The sequence below is a fragment of the Pan troglodytes genome, chromosome 18, assembly GCF_028858775.2.
Source record: "Pan troglodytes isolate AG18354 chromosome 18, NHGRI_mPanTro3-v2.0_pri, whole genome shotgun sequence".
NCBI lineage: Eukaryota > Metazoa > Chordata > Mammalia > Primates > Hominidae > Pan > Pan troglodytes.
Genome location: NC_072416.2, coordinates 73,649,134 through 73,669,598, shown reverse-complemented (window position 1 = coordinate 73,669,598; position 20,465 = coordinate 73,649,134). Strand labels below are relative to the sequence as shown.

Genomic DNA, 20,465 nt, shown 5'->3' with positions numbered 1-20,465 from the left:
TAATCTGCGCCTCCCGGGTTCAAGTGATTCTCCTGCCTCAGCCTCCAGAGTAGCTGGGATTACAGGCGCCCGCCACCATATCTGGCTAATTTTTGTACTTTTAGTAGGGATGAGGGTTCACCATGTTGGCCAGGCTGGTCTTGAACTCCTGACCTCAGGTGATCCGCCCACCTTGGCCTCCCAAAGTGTTGGGATTACAGGCGTGAGCCACCGTGCCCAGCCATTCACGGCCATTTGATGAAGAAATTGGCTGTGGACCATAGATTTTTTTAAAAAGTCCTTCTATCATGTTCGAAATATTGGTTGGGGGCGGTGGGGGGGGTGTAGGCATTCAATTAAGCAATAAGCCAGTGATCTTTGGGGAGGACCATATATTCCTGTAAAACTCGCGGCTGAGCTGTACCCAACACAGGGTTAACGAAGTGCATCAGAGCTTTGTAGTAATTCCACTCTGTCCGTGGAAGAGCCAGGGGATTTGTGTTTCCGTGTCTGTCTTGCATGGGAGCATAGTGGAAGCAACAGAAAATCTGGGGGCAAAAGCACCTGGCTTTGATCTCAGCCCAGGACCAGGTCCAGGACCACGGCCAGGCTTGTGACTGACTGGACTTCAGTAGGAACCACACTGGGGTTAACAGATGACACAAAAGCAGGTGTTTGTTCTGTGCGGGAGACGCGCTAGGGGAGAAGAAAAGGCACACACACAGTACCTTTAAGGGTAAGCAAGCTTTATCCCACGTAAATGGCAATGCAGATATTATAATAAGCAAATTAATATAATAAGCAGATTGATATAATAAGCAAATTGCAATGGGAAGAGGAGAAGGAAAAAGACATATATATATATTTACACTCACCAGACTATGGAGGATTCACCTCCAGACTGGGAAGCAACGGCCTGGGCTCCAGAGCCGGCCACTCGTCAGTGCACAGACGAGGAGAGATCTCATGAAGCTTTTTGGCGTGGTCTGGTACCCTAGATCTTTTTGTAACATGTTGTCTAGCATGAGGCCCAGTCACGAGGGCCCTTTGCGACTGGGCTCAAGGAACACAAAAAGGTCAACTTGTTTTTGCGATTGTTGTTTTTCAATAACTGACGTATAGGGATAAACTGAAATAGAGATTTCTCCGAAAGAGCGCTGGATGAACGCCTCAAGGGGCTCCCACAACCTGTTTAGGGACTTGGTGACCATTGTTTGTGTCCATGTCAGTTGAAATTTAAATATTTAGTTTTTCCTCCTCAGTGTTCAAGTCAACTTTTATGGGCATCTTATTTTACACAAATGTTAACACAGACAACAGCCACGACTCTGGTGCACGGAAACGTTCTATCGCCGCCCAGCCTTTACGCAAACGTACACAGCTCGAAAAGCTAGGCCGACCGTCCCCGGCAGCGCCACGCCCGCTAACCCCGCCCCCGCCACTGGCTCCTTTCGGTGCGGCCTTGCTATTGGCTCCTTTCTGTGAGCCGTCGGTTGCCGTGGAGACCGAGGCGATGGCAACCAGGAGAAGCCAAACTTGGTCCCCCGGCTCGCGGAGTGCCTGCGAGCGGTGCTCATGGCGCTCTATGAGCTCTTCTCTCACCCGGTCGAGCGCAGCTACCGCGCGGGGCTCTGCTCCAAAGCCGCGCTGTTCCTGCTGCTGGCCGCTGCGCTCACGTACATCCCGCCGCTGCTGGTGGCCTTCCGGAGCCACGGTGAGCCTGCCCCGGCCGCTATGCCACGAGGCTCCCCAGGCGCGCTCGGCCAGGGCCGGCCTCCCTAACCGCCTCCCTACCGCCCTCTTTAACTCAGGGTTTTGGCTGAAGCGGAGCAGCTACGAGGAGCAGCCGACCGTGCGCTTCCAACACCAGGTGCTGCTCGTGGCCCTGCTCGGACCCGAAAGCGGCGGGTTCCTCGCCTGGAGCACGTTCCCCGCCTTCAACCGGCTGCAAGGGGATCGCCTGCGCGTCCCTCTCGTTTCGGTGCGTGGTTCCCGCCTGGGCCTGGGGCAGAGTCGGGGATGGGGTGGGGATGGGGACTGGAATGAGGATGTGGGGCGAGCGGCCCCGGCCCTGGGGACCCCAGCTTTGATCCTAAGGACTCGCGAACCCGCAAAGGTGGCGTTTCATCTCCTAGGACCTAGGGAATCGATCTTCTGTTTCATTCTGCTTCTCCCAGATGTCCCCGGCCCCAAGAAAGTTAGCCACGCTGTCAGCGTGTGCGCCCTGACACAGAGTCCAGAAGTGTGGGGGCAGCCTGTGTCTGCCCGGGTCACACCCGCGGGCCTGGCCTGATGGAGGGTGTTTGTGAAAGTCCATTTAGGAGCCTGGAAGGCCGCGCGCTGTTAATGTAGGTAACCCCATTCTGTCGCGGCGTTTCTGCATCACACCACTATAGGAACGGAAAGGGCAGCATTTTTATGCAGACCTGACCCCTGGAAACCGAGGCACTGATTGGTTAAGCGGCCTTCCCAGAACGCGCTGTGGCCGAGTCACGCCTCCCTGGGTTTGTCCCATTGGAGACTGCGCCATCCTGAAGCTGTCGGGATGAAATTGAAGCATGTTACTGTCTGTAATTTATTTATTTATTTTTAAATTTTTTCATCAGTAGAGCGCTGAGAGGAATCTGTAATTTAGTATTTGCTTTGAGATAAGCGAATGCTTCCTTTGTAGTCACTCCTTTTCACTCATTTTCTGAAAACGTTTTCCTTTAGAAGTATGAAACTTCTGGTTTTTCTTCTTTCAAATTTGAATCTCTTCAAACATATCTACGATGATTGCCCTACAAGCCAACCTTGTATAGCTGAGGAGAAAAGAAAATCAGACTTGTTCCCAGCAACTAAATAAAATTATTTTTAAAAATCCTATTGGTCATATAAATAACTGCAAAAAAAATAGTAATAGGTTGATGCAAAAGTCATTGCGGCTTTTGCCATTAAAAGTAACGACGAAAAACCGGAATTACTTTTGCACCAACCTAATATGATTCAGGTTACTTTTCTCCTATTATTACTTTATAAATGTTCTTATATTCTGGTTACAAAAGTGCATGCTCATTCTAAAATATGTTAAGAGTTACAGGTAGATATAATGACAGAAATTGAAGGCTCAGTTTTGTATATGTATCAATACTTATTAATCAGCCGTATTCTTTTTTAGGTTTGCTTTGACTTCAGGTTGCTTAGGGACAACATTTCTTTTTTTCTTTTCTTTTTTTTTTTTCCTTTTCTTTTTTCTTTTTTTTTTTTTTGAGACACAGTCTTGTTCTGTTGCCCAGGCTGGAGTGCAGTGCTGCAATCTCTGCTCACTGCAACTCTGCCTCCTGAGTTCAAGCAATTCTCGTGCCTTAGCCTCCCGAGTAGCTGGGATTACAGGCTAATTTTTGGATTTTTAGTAGAGAAAGGGTTTCACTATGTTGGCCAGGCTGGTCTCGAACTCCTGACCTCAGGTGATCCACCCGCCTTGGTCTCCCAAACTGCTGGGATCATAGGTGTCAGCCACTGCGCCCGGCCTAGGGACAATATTTCAATGAACAAGGTTTTGACTAAATCTTATGCCTTTAAACGTCAAATTTTGAGGAATTGGAATAGCAGCTCTTTGATGAAATTGTATAAGTACATAGAAAACTAAGCAAATAATTATTAACTGCAGGGAAATGAAAAGTAAGGAAAACTGAGAACCAAAATGTTATCAGAGTTGTGAATAGGATTGACATAGTCTTAATTATATGAACACTGAATGTTGACTAAAAAGAGATTTTAACTCTATTGGGGGTAATGAGAAAGGTATTGAGTATGTGATAGGGGATGGTGGGAGGAATTGGGGGAGAGAAGACGCTAAATCATCTTTCCTTGTGGGAACTCAATAGAGAATGCCTAAAACTGAGAAACTGAGAATTTTCAATGCAAATGTTATCTCAAGACCTGGAGATACATTTCTAAATGATCAGGTAAATGAGATAAAAATATTTGCAGCCAGAAATGATAGCTCACACCTGTAATCCTAGCACTTTGGAAGGCTGAGGCAGGAGGATTGCTTGAGCCCAGGAGTTCAAGGCCAGTGTGGGCAACATAGCAAGACCCCACATTTCAAAAAAAATAAAAAATTAAAAAGAAATAGAGAAATGGTACAATTTGCCCTAGCTTTTCTTTTTTCTTTTTTTCTTTTTTTTTTGAAACAGTTTCACTCTGTCAGCCAGGCTGGAATGCAGTGGCACAATCTCAGCTCACTGCAACCTCTGCCTTCTGGGTTCAAGCAATCCTCTCGCCTCAGCCTTCCAAGTAGCTGGGACTGCAGGCATGCACCACCACTCCGGGCTAACTTTTTTGTGTTTTTTAGTGGAAACAGGGTTTCACCATGTTGGCCAGGCTGGTCTAGAACTCCTCAACTCTGGTAATACACTCACCTCAGCCTTTCAAAGAGCTGGGATTACAGGTGTGATTACAGGTGTGAGCCACTGCTTTTAAGTGAACAGAGTCTGGACTGGAACTCAGTATTTCTTATGCTATATCTTAAAATCTTAGCCCTTATTGCAACAAACTACTTTTATTTTCTAACTTTGAACATAGAGCCAGACTGACGTCACTCTATCCAGGAAACTGTCCAGAAGGCAAAGGAAACAGTGGTTGTTGATTAAGGTTGGACCAAGTGCTGGGAGGTGGCTTTGCAGTGGCTAATAGGGGGAAATGCTGAAGTCACAAACAGCCTTGCTTCTGCTTTGGTCAGCTCATCCTGGACAGCGTCTCTAAGCTCCCTACATGTTTGATGCTTTGGAAGTCTAGTTTTTGTTGTTTTTAATGAGAGAAGAGAAAAGCAGAGTGACTTTTTCCCCTCAAGCCTCAAGGAGGCTGACATAGCTCTTGAAGGCATGTGTGGACCCAGAGAATACAGGGACTGAAGGTTATAGAAGGATTCCGGAGGATGAGTGGAGAGTACCGTGTTTCTAAGACACCTGTTTTTTCTCATCCCTGAAATCAGTGTCTTCCTGTCTGTGGTTATCAACTGTTGGCAAGGAGGCAGGTATGGCATAGTTCTCATTGCTTACACCTGTGCTGGCATCAAAACATGCAGAAGGGGCATCATTTCTGTGTAAGAGGTAGGTGTTAGAAAAATAAAAATGCAATTAAAAAGAAGGGGCATCAGCAACCTCAGAGGAAACCCCAGAGACAGTAGTAGAACATTTTTTTAACCCCTGAATTGAATGGAGAGCAAGTAAGGGAAAGTTTGAGAGGCTTTTAAAAACAGGAAAGCTCTCCATAATTTCAAAGTCTGCTTAAGGGCCCAGACCAATGGCTTTTAGTTTCTTTTATGAATTGTTTGTTTGTTTGTTTGTTTGTTTTGAGACAGGGTCTCACTCTGTCACCCAGACTGGAGTTCAGTGGCGCAATCCTGGCTCACTGCAGCCTCCGCCCCCCAGGTTCAAGAGATTCTCCTGCCTCAGCCTCCCAAGGAGCTGGATTACAGGCTCCTGCCACTACGCCTGGCTCATTTTAGTATTTTTAGTATAGACGAGGTTTTACCATGTTGGCCAGGCTGGTCTCGAACTCCTGAGCTCAAGTGATCTGCCTGCCTCGGCCTCCCAAAGTGCTGGGACTATAGGCATGAGCCACCATGCCCGGCTGAATTTTTGTTTTTTGTTTTTGTTTTTCTTTTAATGCTGTATCACCAACATGTTTGATGGCACAAAGGACAAAGTTGCATAGAAAAGTATGGATATTGTTGACTGAGTTAAAGTGTTACTCAAAAGGATGAGGATGTAAAGAAGTTTTAGGAATCCCTGAATCAATTTATTTTGCCTATATTTTTCTTTCTTTTCTTTTTTTTTTTTTCTTTTTTTTTTTTTTGAGATGAAGTCTCACTCTGTTGCCCAGGCTGGAGTGCAGTGGCACAATCTCTTCTCACTGCAACCTCTGCCTCCTGGGTTCAAGCGATTCTCCTGCCTCAGCCTCATGAGTAGCTGGGATTACAGGCAGGCACCACCACGGCCGGCTGATTTTTGTATTTTTAGTAGAGACCGGATTTCATCATGTTGGTCAGGCTGGTCTCGAACTCCTGACCTCAGGTGATCCACCCACCTCGGCCTCCCAAAGTGCTGGGATTACAGGCGTGAGCCACTGCCCCAACCTATTTTGCTTATATTTTTCTAAGTAAATAAACATGATATCTGTGTAAATATGTCTAAATCTAAAAGCTCTTTTAGTAACTTTTTAAAAAGTAAGTGATTAGAAAAGTGTCATAGTTTAATTGGAAATATTTTTCTTTTATCAGTGGTATATAAAATAATGGTTCATTTTATAAGTAATGGTATCTTAGATTGAAATACAAGGCTGAGCACTGTGGCTCATGCCTATAATCTCAGCACTTTGGGAGGCTAGCCCCTTGAGCTCAGGAGTTCCAGACCGCCTAGGCAACATAGTGAGGCCCTACTACAAAAAATTTAAAAATTAGCCAGGGGTAGTGGTGAATGCCTGTAGTCCCAGCTACTCAGGAGGCTGAGGTGGGAGGATCACTTGAGCCTGAGGGGTCAAGGCTGCAATGAGCTGTGATCGTGCCACTGCACTCTAGCCTTTTTTGACCCTGTATCAAGAAAAAAAGAAATAGAAAAAAAAAGAAATACAGGTAGAAAGGTGGAAAGGAACCATGAAGTGGCAGTTTCTGCTTTGCTAGAGACCCAAAACTGGTGCCAAAGAGTATTTTTAGCTTAAAAAGAAAGGAGCACCCGGTGATGACAAGTATATGGTGAGATAGACACTGGTATAAACTAGGAAATTAACCTTTAATAAAAGAATATGGGCCGGGCGCAGTGGCTCACGCCTGTAATCCCAGCACTTTGGGAGGCCGAGGCGGGTGGATCACCTGAGGTAGGGAGTTCTAGACCAGCCTGGCCAACATGGTGAAACCCCGTCTCTACTAAAAACACAAAAATTAGCCGGGTGTGATGGCAGGTTCCTGTAATCCCAGCTGTTCGGGAGGCTGAGGCACGAGAATTGCTTGAACCCGGGAGGCGGAGATTGCAGTGAGCTGAGATTGCACCACCCGTACTCCAGCCTGGGCAACAGAGCCAGACTGCATCTCAAAAAAAAAAAAAAGAATACGACTTAAATGAATGAAATGTACGCAAACAAAACAGAAACCAAACAAAATTCCAACAAACCGTCAGATGCTGGGAATTCCTGATGGGGAAAAAAGTCACACATCAGGATACTCTGGAAACAATGGCACTTTAATTTCTGGCAATTCCTGCAGTCAGGTGGTGTGCTGGTTATGAGGTATTGTCTCAGCTCCAAACCCACCCTCCTACGCTCAGCTTCCAGGTTCCTGCTGAGATGCTGGAAAGCACCTTCTTCCCCTGCAGCTTCCTGTTAGGTTCTGCCAATAGGAGGCATGATGAGCCTTGTTCTGGGAGTGCAAAAAAAAAAAAAATGAAACCAGTCACCACTGCCAGGGTGAAGAACCACTGTGGATGACACAAACAGGGACAACCAGCAAACAGGAAGGAGCAAGACGCCTCTCCTACCGGCTTCCAGGTTCCCTCTAGTGCATCCTTCCTCCAAGCTCAGAGGTCCTGGCCCCATCTGGGCTGCGGTCCCTTCTTGAAGTCTGAGGCTCAGCTCTTCGAGGCCTCTTCCGTGAACCTCTAAGTTCTATCAGTCCCACCCGCTTCCCCTTCTTCTCTAGTCCTAGGTGTGGGAAATGTTCCCTGCAGCTACTATCTCTGTGTTGCTGGGATATCCCCTTTTTACGTCTTCAGTCCTCTAATACCTATGGGACTATTTATTCCCTATGTTAAATTCCCTCTGGCCAGGTGCGGTGGCTCATGCCTGTAATCCCAGCACTTTGGGAGGCTGAGGCGGGCAGATCACCCAAGGTCAGGAGTTTGAGAATAGCCTGGCCAACACGGTGAAACCCCATCTCTACTAAAAATGCAAAAATTAGCTGGGTGTAGTGGCGCACACCTGTAATCCCAGCTAGTCAGGAAGCTGAGGCAGGAGAATCACTTGAACCTGGGAGGTGGAGGTTGCGGTGAGTGGCGATTGTGCCACTGCACTCCAGCCTGGGTAACAGAGTAAGACTTCGTCTCAAAAAAAAAAAAAAATTCCCTCTGACTCTGCTCAGTACATGCGTGTGGATTTCATGTATATCTCTAAAGGGTTATCCTCCTTTAACCATGAGAAATCTTTTCAGTTAGAATTCTTATGAGCTATTATAGAAGAGCCCTGAATCAGGAGTCAGCAAACCAAGATCCTTGTCCCACAAGGTCCTAGTCCCAATTCTGTCACTGGGTTTCATAACCTCACCCTCAACTTATCTATCCGTATACAGGGCATGAGAGTACCCACATCTCTCCTGGGATATGCAGAGGAATCACGTGGGACAATGAATGGATATAAAAATTGTTCCAAAGCCTGTATATACGTTGTAGATATAAGGTGGTGGTGTGATGTGTGAATTCTCTTGGCTAAGTACCAGTTGGAGGTTAGATAGTGACCTAGAATTTGTGTTAAAGAAGTAGTAGCCTTTGAATGCCTGCCTTTGTTAGCTATTGCACATATGTTAAACTTACTTTCAACTAAATGGAATTAAATAATTGATTTATTCAGTGGTCCAAGTGATAACAGAGGAGCACAGCCAAACTTCGCCAGCCCCAGGAGGGTGAGAGTCCAGCTTGGTGACAGGTCATTTGTGGGAGACACATCCTTTCTATCGAAACTTCTCTCCCCACTCTCTCCACCCTGCTCTCCTTCTCACCCACTCTGCCAGATGCATTGACCCCACGGGTAGCTAGAGCACATGTACCTGATTAGCCTGGATCCCTCCTCTCTGAGATGTTCCTGCACCCCATCACTTCACTTCCTTCAGGACTCCAACAAGTTGGGTCATCCTGAATATTTAAAAATTTCTGTTAAATTCTTTTTGGGTTTTTTTGTTGTTTGTTTGAGATAGAGTCTTGCTCTGTCACCAGGCTGGAGTGCAGTGGCATGATCTCGGCTCACTGCAACCTCCACCTTCTGGGTTCAAGCGATTCTCCTGCCTCAGCCTCCCTAGTAGCTGGGATTACAGGTGCGCGCCACCATGCCTAGCCAATTTTTGTATTTTTAGTAGAGGCAGGGTATCGCCATGTTGCCCAGGCTGCTCTCGAACTCCTGAGCCCAAGCAATCCACCCACCTGGGCCTCCCAAAGTGCTGGGATTATAGGCATAAGCCACCACGCCTGGCCAATTTCTGTTAAATTTTACCTTCATTATTCTCTAATTTTAGCCTGCTTTATTTCTGTCAGTGGCACTTGTCACTGTTTTCTACATTGTCCATCGGGAATGTATGCCCCATTAGGATGGGGACTTTGTCTATTTTGTTTACCATTATAGTCTCATTATTTGAAATAGTGCCTGGCGTGTTTCCAAAAAGTACGTAACAGATCAATGAGTGAATTTAACAAGTAGACACTATTGATGGTGTTGTGCCAAATCTGTCCCCCCCAAACTTGGAATGGAAGGATGTGCACAGGCAAGTATACAGACGTAGATACCTGGTGCTGCTGTTTTTCAGGAAGATTTGTCCAACCTGCTGTCTTCATTTGGAATTTTTAAAATAATTTTAGACATTTTGGTCCTAAAAAGAGGACCAGATTTGAAGTCACCTGATCTCAAATCCTGTCTTCACCATTACTTGCTGTACCTCTGATAAATGCCCTAATCTCACTCATCCTTGATTTTGTCATCTGTGTAATGGGAAAATACTTGTTCTGCCTGCCTGGGGCTTTACATTTATTGTAAAGATCAAAGGAAATGAGCTTTTCCCCCTCCCACAGTGTGTTGGAGTCTGGATTCTTCTGGCAGTTGTCTCCTGGCCACTATCCTCTGTTGCAAGTTGAGAAATGTGATCTTTTCTTCCTGTCCAACCCTAAAGATCTAGAAGGTGTGGATCCATCACAGAGAGTTACATAACATTTTCTACCCAGATCCCAATTGAAGAAAATCCACAGGAGACAAGGCAGGCTCTTTTATTTATTTTTTATTTTATTTTTTTGAGATGGAGTCTCGCTCTGTCACCAGGCTGGAGTGCAGTGGCAAGATCTTGGCTCACTGCAACCTCCAACTTCCTGGTTCAAGCGATTCTCCTGCCTCAGCCTCCTGAGTAGCTGGGATTACAGGCACGTGCCACCACTCCCAGCTAATTTTTGTATTTTTAGTAGAGACGGGGTTTCACCATGTTGGCCAGGATGGTCTCGATCTTCTGACCTCATGATCCGCAAGGCAGGCTCTTTTCATCCTACCTATAATGACTAGTCCATCATTGCCTCAGTAACTTGATCATCAGCCCTGGTAGCAGATATCCCTCCCCGAAGCTGATGAAACAGGGCAGAGAGGAAGTATCCAAGAGAAAAGGGAGGGAGGTTTCTCTAAAACAAGACCTAAGAGAAGGAAGATTATTGTCTAGAAAGAAAGAAATAATTGAAAGTTTCTGAAAATTGAGATTTCTTCATTTCAAATGACCTTCTTAGCCTGAAAAAGCACACACACAAAAAATCTCTTCCTTACGTAATAGTAATGGTGGGAATCAAAATGAACCCATAGATGGTGGATCCAGATGGGAATGCTGCTACACGATAGTAGAATCGTTCTGGGAATCTACAGTGGGAAAGGATCAGTTGTAGCAAAAAGATCCAGAGTTGTGCAGAGGGACCATGTCAGCAGTGATCACTTTTCAGTAACCGTGCTTTCCTGATCATCATTTTAGCATCACTGTTTGGCAAGACTGTGGATGGTAGGAGTGGATACCAGTTTTTTTTCACTGCCTACATATGCTTCATAAGCTGTATTTTGTCTTTTTTCCTCTACAGACCTCTGTCTTCTTTCCTTTCATGCCCGTAATTTATCACATAGATATGGTTTTAATGCTTTGCTGATTTGACATAGCTTCCTTTTTCATTTCATTGATTGCTACTAAAAGATGCACAAGGCTTTCAGGTCCTCACACGAATGATGAGATAAGATCCAACATCAAGAATCTGAAGCAAAGACACTCGTGGTTTCAGAATCTATAAACAGAGTTTGGTAAGGCCGGGTGCGGTGGCTCACGCCTGTAATCCTAGCACTTTGGGAGCCTGAGGTGGGCGGATCACCCGAGGTCAGGAGTTCAAGATCAGCCTGGCCAACATGGTGAGACCCAGTCTCTACTAAAAATAAAAAAATTAGCTGGGCATGGTGGTGGGCACTTGTAATCCCAGCTCCTCAGGAGGCTGAGGCAGGACAATTCCTTGACCCTGGGAGGCGGAGGTTGTAGTGAGCCGTGATTGCGTCACTGCACTCCAGCCTGGGCGATAGAGTTAGACCCCGGCTCAAAAAAAAACAACAAAAAATAGAGCTTGGTGATTTTCTGTTGAGTTTGAGTTTGTTGGAGGAATGCATAATGATTAGGATTAGGTGTTTTTCTATTTTAACAAGTTGACTTCTAGAGACATAGAAGACTATTCTGACATGCTACTTAAATTTTCCATACAAATTCAGGCATATTTATAAAAAAGAAAAAAATATCAGTGCAAAATAAGCAAGATCACATGAGACAACTGAAAGGCACAAATACTATCCAGATTTTTTTGTTATTGCCCATTTATTTTGGCCAGTGAACATTTGAAAGGCCCAGATATGAAGTTCAGGGACCATGCACTTTGTGTCTCTCCCCAGTATTAATGCACTTACATCTATCTGCCTTTCTCTTTTAGTGGAGGAGATAATGCCTGTTGTGTACAGCAAGACAGTGGGTCATTGTGTATGTACAGAAGTGATGTGGATTCCTCCCAGACTCATTAGTGACCAGGGCTGCTGGGCCTGTTTGGGTTTCCTAGACTAGAGAAGAAGACAGGAACCAGGATGGGAAGACGGACATGTTACATTTTAAGCTGGAGCTTCCCCTGCAGTCCACGGAGCACGTTCTCGGTGTGCAGCTCATCCTGACTTTCTCCTATCGATTACACGTGAGTCAGTCCGCTGGGAGGCTGTCCTCTCCCTTGTGTCTTTTGAGTAGACCAGAGTCCTTCTTCTGATTTCTAGAAGACCTGCACTCTAGCAGGCCCTCTTCCCCATGTAGTTTGGGATTTAACTTAGGCCAATGGAATGGTTTTCACTAGTCATATTAACTGACATGGGCTATTAATAGCTCAGAACGTTCTAGGCAGTGTTTCCTGCATGGCTACGCTAGGTATGTGAGGGCCTCTTAGGTTTCAGCCACGACAGGTGACTCTTAGCACCCAGAGCCCTTCAGATCTGATGGCGGTTGGTATTGTTGGTCCTTCTAATGATTTCAGAGGATGGTGACCCTCGTGATGCAGAGCATGGCGTTTCTCCAGTCCTCCTTTCCTGTCCCGGGATCCCAGTTATACGTGAACGGAGACCTGAGGCTGCAGCAGAAGCAGCCGCTGAGCTGTGGTGGCCTAGATGCCCGATACAACGTAAGAGCGCTTCTCATTGTCCAGCTCCTTTGTTTCTCTGTGTTACTGTTCATTAAGTTCTTTAAAGAGGGGAATGAAAAGTAGAAATGTCAGGCCAGGCGCAGTGGCTCATGCCTGTAATCCCAGCACTGTGGGAGGCGGAGGTGGGCAGATGGATCACTTGAGGTCCGCAGTTTGAAACCAGTCTGGCCAACCTGGTGAAACCCTGTCTCTACTAAAAATACAAAAAATTAGCCAGGCGTGTGGTGCGTGCCTGTAATCCTAGCTACTTGGGAGACTGAGGCAGGAGAATTGCTTGAACCCAGGAGGTGGAGGTTACAGTGAGCTGAGATCTCGCCACTGCACTCCAGCCTGGGCAACAGAGCAAGACTCTGTCTCAAAAAAAAAAAAGAAGAAGAAGAAAAGAAAAGAAAAGTAGAAATATCATTTCTTTGTGGGTGGCACCAAAGAGGGTCTCTGTAGAATTCTTGCCATGAATTTTTTCCAACTACAGAGAAGGTAAACGCATAGTTACACCTAGAAGGGAAGAGAAACAAAATCTGTGTTTGTCGAAGAACTAAATTGCTTATTGCTTTTAGGTCCACGTGGGTGCACACACACACATTGTGTCTTCCATACACACGCTTGGTCACACACAGGATGTACTCCGAAGGACACTGTAAAATGATGATGTAAAATGTTCATGTAAAGTATTTCAGAAATATTACTAGCCATAGTTTACTGAACTCATAACATATGCCACCCCTGAGTGCAGGGGTTTACCTATATCATCTCCTTTAATCATCACGGCAACCTCTGAGCTGCCCAGATTGTCCTTTCCCCGCATTCCAGCCACTTGTCCCATCACTGCCCCTGCTTGCTCCCTTCCAGCCCCCCTGGCCTTTTTGCTGTTCCTCAAACTCAAGAAGCAGCTGCCACCTCAGGGCTTTTGCTTTTGCCATTTCCTCTGCCAGGCATCCATGTGGCTTATCGGACCATGCCATTCAGGTCCCTGTTCAGATATCCCCAAGCCCAGTCCTTCTCTGACCTGCTTCTACAGTAGCAGCCCCTCCTTCCACCATTCCTCAGCCAGACTCTCCCTCCTGCCGCCTGGCCTACTCAGGATATGTGTTTGTGTGTTTATTTGTTGTCTCCCTCAGCCTTGACAGCAGTGGCATCTCAAATATTATCACATCCGTGCCTAGCACACTGCCTGGCAGATGGTAAGCTCACAGAGATACCTGTTTAAATAATGAACTCATTTTGCAGAAGACGTAACTGGGGCTTACAGTCATTAATTTTCCCAAAGGCTCAAATCTTGAAAGATAACAGAGCCTGTCTGTGTGCAGAACTCATGCATCTAATCACTCATTCCTCACTTTATTTTATCACAATGGGGACCATAGAAGTTGAGCTGAGGTACTTTAGAAAATGAAAAAGGGATGTTATCGGTTATTACAGCCATACACCCAGACTTGTAGATATATAGTGGGTTTTACTGTTGCTCTGACTATAATCAATATAAGTTGTAAAGAATAGGAAGCTGCAACATATGAAATGAATATGGCACTTTTTGTCTGAATGTCTATATATCAGATTACATTAACAGCAAGCAATTATTTCCTCCTTTAAGGGATTATATGCTTATGGTTTGCATTTTATCTATATCTCTATATTTAAAAGTGATAAAGAACTTAGCATCCAGAGAAGACCAAGAAAATGACAAAGGAGTTGGAAGTATGGTTTCTTTTTTTTGTCTTTGTGTAGGGGTTTTTATTTGTATTTTATTTTTATTTTTGAGACAGAGTCTTGGTCTGTCACCCAGGCTACAGTGGAGTGGCATGATCTCGGCTCACTGCAACCTCCGTCTCCCAGGCTTAAGAGATCCTCTGATTTCAGCCTCCTGAATAGCTGGGATTACAGCCATATGCCACCACGCCTGGCTAATTTTTGTTTTCTTTGTAGTAGAGATGGGGTTTCACCATGTTGGCCAGACTGGTCTCGAACTCCTGGTCTCAAGTGATCCATCTGCCTGGGCTTCCCAAAGTGTTGGGATTAGAGGCGTGAGCTTCCATGCCTGGCTTTTTATTTTTTTAATTTTTTTATTTTTTTTGAGAGATGAAGTCTTTCTCTGTTTCCTAAACTGGAGTGTAGTGAGTGGCATGATCATCATTGACTACGGCCTTGAACTCGTGGCCTCAAGTGGTCCTCCTGCCTCAGCCTCCCAAGTCACTGGGATTGTAGGCATGAGCCACCACACCTGGCGAAAATACGGTCTATTAAAATAATTTAAGGAATTCTTTCTCCCACTGAGATAAGGAGGGGTATTTTAAAAATAGCTTTAAAACCTATAAAACATGGACACTGACCCCTTATTTCCATCCACAGAAAGAAAGACTGAGAGTAAATGGGCTTAAATTGTTGCAAGAGAGTTTATTCATCTTTGAAGAGAAGATTATTGATACTGCAGTAGGCCACCAAGAACAAGAGGGTGCTCTGTGGGACCAGCCTGGGTGGGCAGAAGGGTAGAAGGAAAAGGGGAGGAGTCTCCTAGGTGCTCACACCACATCCTCCTCCCGTGTCCCAGATATCCGTGATCAACGGGACCAGCCCCTTTGCCTATGACTACGACCTCACCCATATTGTTGCTGCCTACCAGGAGAGGAACGGTGAGTCACAGGTAGAACCCATTCAGCCACTGCTCAGGACTTTCAAGGTTAGTGGGGGCAACAGAGACAAGCAGAACTGGAACCCTTGTGATGAAAATGTCAAAACCCGTGAATGCTCAACCATGGGAGCAAATATGCTGTCCAGGATTTGTCCTTTTCGTCCTGATCTTCAGACCTGGGACCGCCCCCACCCCTCCAGCATCCCGTGGTCCAGCAGGTTAGTGATGGTTAAATGCCATCATTATCCCACCACTGGCTTGGTGGGTTTCTCTTTTAAAAAATATAAGCCTAATTGAGTTGTTCCCCATACCACACCTATAACAGATGCCAAAGACAAATTGCTGTTCATGCTTTTCAGAGAAAAACAGAGAACGTGGGTGACTCTCCCCACATTAGCAGTCCAGCAGGAGAACAGGAGTGCCCCTGCTTCCTGCCAGAAGGCACAGTGTGCTCATTCCTTACAGAGCTCTAGGCCATGGCATGTGTGGACTCGGCACGTTTGTCTGGTCGGTGGCTGAGGTTTTCTCTAAAAGCATCTAGAGTGTTACTTGGCAACCAGACATCATGGAGACTATACACAGACGTCTCACAAGGGGGACGACTGCAAATCCAGTATTGCTTACTGATTTTATGGCATATACTAGTGGCATTATTGCAATAATAGAGGGAATTTTGAAACAAAACTAGAAAACATTGCCCTACAAATCAACTATTTTTTCATTCCTTTCATTCTTTACCCTTCTGCAGATCTTTTTATACAGCCATTGTAGTGTAGAAACACATTGGGATCCAAGTTATTTTTATTTATTTAAACTTGGAATATAAATACTTCCCCACACAGCTACAAAGCTGTGATACTACTTTTAGTGGCAGTATAGTATTCCTTCAGTTAGCCATTCAGCACATGTAGAAGAAACTCTTTCCAAGTTTTTTATGTATTTTAACAAAAGTATTTTGACTATTATTTTAACAAATAATGTGTGATCAGCTTTGCACATGCAATTTCTCTTTCCTTCTGAATGATTTCTTTCAGTTCTGAAGCACAGGATAATTTCCAGGTATCAAATAATCTTTATAGCCTTCAACTGCCAGAGTCAAACAGCCATCGTGGTTAATGGTTAATGATTGCATTGCAGTTACCACCGTCCTGAATGATCCCAACCCCATCTGGCTGGTAGGCAGGGCCGCAGATGCTCCATTTGTGATTAATGCTATCATCCGATACCCTGTGGAAGTCATTTCATATCCTTTCTGTTAAAGAGTCCATGTTAAGGCTGGATGTGGTGGCTCCTGCCTATAATTTCAGCACTTTGGGAGGCCAAGGTGGGAGGATCATTTGAACCCAGGAGTTCACAACCAGCCTGGCCAAGATAGTGAGACCCTGTCTCTACCAAAAAAAAAAAAAAATTAGCCAGGCATGGTGGCATACATGTGTAGTCCCAGTCACTTGGGATGCCGAGGCAGGAGGATTGCTTGAGTCCAGGAATTCAAGGTTGCAGTGAGCGATGATTGTGCCACTGTACTCCAGCCTTGGTGACAGAGTGAGACCCTGCCTCTTAAAGCAAACAACAATTTTTAAAAAATCAATGGTAGCTCAGTTTTCAAAGAGGAATGATTCCTTAGTTGTCTCAAGTAGTAACAGACGTGGGAGGTTTTCTCTTGGAAATCATGACAGGGTTATAGCCTCATAAAAATGGCTGCGTCTTTGACATCTTAGGCTACATGACTCAAAAAATGACTGTATGTCTGCTATTCATACAGGAACAAATAATTCATGTCTTGGTCCTATTTGTTTCCAAGCAATTCTTCTAGGTAAGAATCATCCATATTTATGTCTTAATAATCATATGATATCCCTTTTATGCTAAGGTTATGTGAAACATTCTTGCCAGTCCCTGTCTGACCTAAACTTTGGTTCAATTTTGACTTAGGTCGACTAATAGAAAATGAAACCAACACCAACACTGCAGAGAAGCAAACAAAAGAGAAGGCATTTTAACTGGGGTCTTAGGAATTACAATTCCAGAGACACAAACCTAGGAACCAGCTAAATTGTGTTCCATACAGGTGCAATTAGGCAGGGGCTAAGGGTGTTCTAAGTTTACACAACTGGAAGATTTTAGAAGATGGGTGGATGGCTGGTTAACAGCTCAGCATGTCTCTAGTCCATGATCAATCTAGTTTGGCATAGTTGTCTGTTTAGGAGGTTGGTCATCAGGCTTGGTATATAAATAGCTCAAATCAAATGTGGCTGGTTTTACCATTTGGCCAAGTTTAGGTCAGCTTCCATCTGGGTGTGTACATGACAGAGGTCCTGCCTCCTTTCTAGATACCTCTGCCACAGCCAATTCCATCTTGGATTTTCTCTTCATACTTAACACCATGTGGCCCTTCACTCCTTAACTGTCCATACTTATCAGCCAGGATTCTGGGAGATGGTAAAGTTCGCCTGGGTGCAGTATGTCAGCATCCTGCTTATCTTCCTTTGGGTGTTTGAAAGAATCAAGATCTTCGTGTTTCAGAATCAGGTGGTGACCACCATCCCTGTGACAGTGACGCCCCGGGGAGACTTGTGTAAGGAGCATTTATCCTAGAAAGGCCGTTTCTGAAGACTCAGCAGGACCGTGGCTGCCTCATTGTCATCTTCTGGGAACATCTTAGGACCTTTTGAAAGAGCCCAGCGGACACCTGCGGACTTGTGTGCTTTTCCCTCAGAGACAACGGTTCTTTCCAGTTTTGCTCTACACAAGTTCCGTATCTTCAGAGCTCCTGCAGAATTGTCAGGGACTGGTTTGTGGAAAGGTCTGAGAGTTCCTGGAGGCTATAATTAGCTTTTTGGGTTTTCCTTCTTTGCCTTAGCGTTGAATTTCAGGAGAAAATTGCAGTCAGTTCAGACATCTTGGAAAGAGTCCCATCTCTGGTCAAGCAGAGACTTTTCCTCTATTGAACTGAAGAACACACTGTGCATTTCTTCCTTCTGTTGTGAGCCACTCTTACTCTTTTCAGGGCTCTCTTGTGACAAACATGCCAATCACTAGCACTTTGCACCCCTGGGCTTCTCCATTTCCCATTCACAGCTTTGATTTCCAGAGCTGAGGCCTTTAACTGGAGACCTGGAGGGGCAGGGCCCAAGGGCAAGGGCCGCATTAGCACAGGCAATCAGGGAGGGCCGCTGAAGGACACTTGGACCGTCCACCTGCCCCAGCCCAACAGTCAGTCATCTGTCATCAGCTCAGCTGAGCAGCCCTGGATCTTTGCCGTACTGTGACTGGGCTCTTTGCCCTATTTTTCCCTCTATCTGTGCCCCTGGATGGCAGGCTGAAGTCAGAGGGGCTGTTTCATTCTCAGCCCCCTCAGCAGCACTGGGGGAAGAAAGCATTGTCACAACAGGTTCTTTCTGGCCCTCACCCAACAGCCTGGGCACTTGGCCCTCCTCCTCCTTGACAGCCCTCCCCCTTCCTGCAAAGGACAGGGGCGACAGGGGTTGGTGTTGGGATTGGCTCCCGCTGCCTGACAACCACAAGTTTATTTGGAAGGCTAGCGGGAAGCCCAGCGGCTGGCGTTTCCCTTGACTAAGGAACAGGGTGCCCATCAGAGTGGGGCGGGCAGCTTTGGGAAGGACACAAGAAGCAGTAAGAGTGTAAAGAGGATGCTGGCCTGGGCAGGTCAGTCCAGCCTGGCCACTAGCAGAATACCAAGCAGTCCAGTGGATTACCCTCGTGGCTAGGCAAGTGTCTGCAGGAGCAGAGATGGCTGGAAGGGGCCTCTGCACACGGAAGATGGCTTGTTCAGCCCATTGATCTCCTGAGGATGCGTGCAGTCTCCTCCAAGAACACATGGAGCTGCTTCCTGATCCCAAGCAGGTCATTGCCACTGGAAGGACATGGCCCCGGTGATCCATGCTTCATGCCCACCCAGAAACACACCCCTCAGTGTGTGCCTCAGTTTACTTTGGAGATCAGTTGTCGTTTTTAGTGCTCCTTTAGGCTTGCTAAAACAGTTTTGGAAACAAAGCTATTTTGAAGTATTCAAGCAGAGGAATTCCCTAACATTGACCCCCTTGTCTTTTTTTAATATTCAGGCTTTTTATATGCCTAAATTTTTTTCTTAAGATCTAAACGAAAAATAGTTTCTTGTTTAAATTCCCATAAGGCAATGAGATATGGAAAGATGACAAGATACGTATAAACATTGGTTTGCATTTTATTAAATTATTCTAATGCAAATCTTGTATAAAGAACCCATGATGTTTTGTAACTTTCTAATTAAAATGTTCAAAATGAGGCCGAGCATGGTGGTTCATTCCTTTAATCTCAACACTTTGGGAGGCCAAGGTGGGAGGATCACTTGAGCCCAGGAGCTTGAGGCTGCAGTGTGCTATGATTGCACCACTGTACTGTAGCCTGGGTGACAGAGTGAGACCCTATCTGTTTAAATAAATAAATAAATAAATAAAGTCAAAATGGAAGATCACATGTACCTTTTTCGAGGGAAAGGGTTTGGAATGGCAAAGAATAGGGAGGGCAGAGGTTGCACACACCTGTCTTTATTACTCATCTGCAGCCATGCTTTACAAGGCTCTGCCTAAAGACCTTGGAACTTCCATGAGGTCTTTGGTGAAAGTCCCCTAGTTCTTCCCCAGGTAGATGAGTTTTCAGTGGGATTCACATGCCATGTGAAATCTACGTGTTGGATAATTATGACTGTGTCTGGTGAATATGAAGTTATTTACAGACCCGATGTTGATAGTTTCTGACTCTGAATCACAGCATAGCTGCAAGAGGTAAATAAAAAGCAAGAGGCCGGGAGCAGTGGCTCACGCCTGTAATCCCAGCACTTTGGGAGGCCGAGGTGGGTGAATCACAAGGTCAGGAGATCGAGACCATCCTGGCCAACATGGTGAAACCCCATCTCCACTAAAAATACAAAAATTGGCTGGGTGTGGCGACACGTGCCTGTCATCCCAACTATTTAGTAGGCTGAGGCAGGAGAATCGCTTGAACCCTGGAGGCGGAGGTTGCAGTGAGCCGAGATTGCGCCACTGCACTCAAGCCTGGCAACAGAGCTAGACTCCGTCTCAAAAAAAAAAAAAAAAAAAAGAAAGAAGAAATATAGAGGATTTTATTAACTCAGCTCCGACCCATAGCTAAGTTAGGGTTTGATGTTATTACTGAATATTTGGAGGTAGAAAGACTCCTGATTTTGCCAAATGATTAGTACAGTTTCGGCTTAAGTCAGATGAGACCCCCCTAATATTCCATCATGTAAGGCTAATAAAGCAATTATTTCTTTCTTTTTTTTTTTTCCTTCCAACTTTTATTGTAGACTCATGGGGTATATGTATGGGTTTCGTATATAGCTAAATTGTACAACCTGGGGGTTTGGTGTACAG

General features: G+C 45.5%; 1 protein-coding gene across 2 annotated transcripts; it reads left to right on the top strand.

Annotated features, from left to right (window-relative positions):
• The first annotated feature begins 1,474 nt into the window (after positions 1 to 1,474).
• TMEM231 (transmembrane protein 231) lies at positions 1,475 to 19,357 on the top strand. 2 transcript variants are annotated; one of them, XM_016930195.4, is made up of 7 exons: positions 1,476 to 1,693; positions 1,791 to 1,960; positions 11,823 to 11,951; positions 12,282 to 12,425; positions 14,992 to 15,073; positions 16,210 to 16,315; positions 17,487 to 19,357. In XM_016930195.4, exons 1-7 carry the CDS (start codon positions 1,555 to 1,557, stop codon positions 17,665 to 17,667), a joined length of 951 nt encoding a protein of 316 aa, XP_016785684.1. In that variant the 5' UTR covers positions 1,476 to 1,554; the 3' UTR covers positions 17,668 to 19,357. The 2 variants fall into 2 exon arrangements, with proteins under 2 accessions (XP_016785683.3, XP_016785684.1); XM_016930194.4 differs by having other exon boundaries at positions 1,475 to 1,960.
• The last annotated feature ends 1,108 nt before the right edge of the window (positions 19,358 to 20,465 follow it).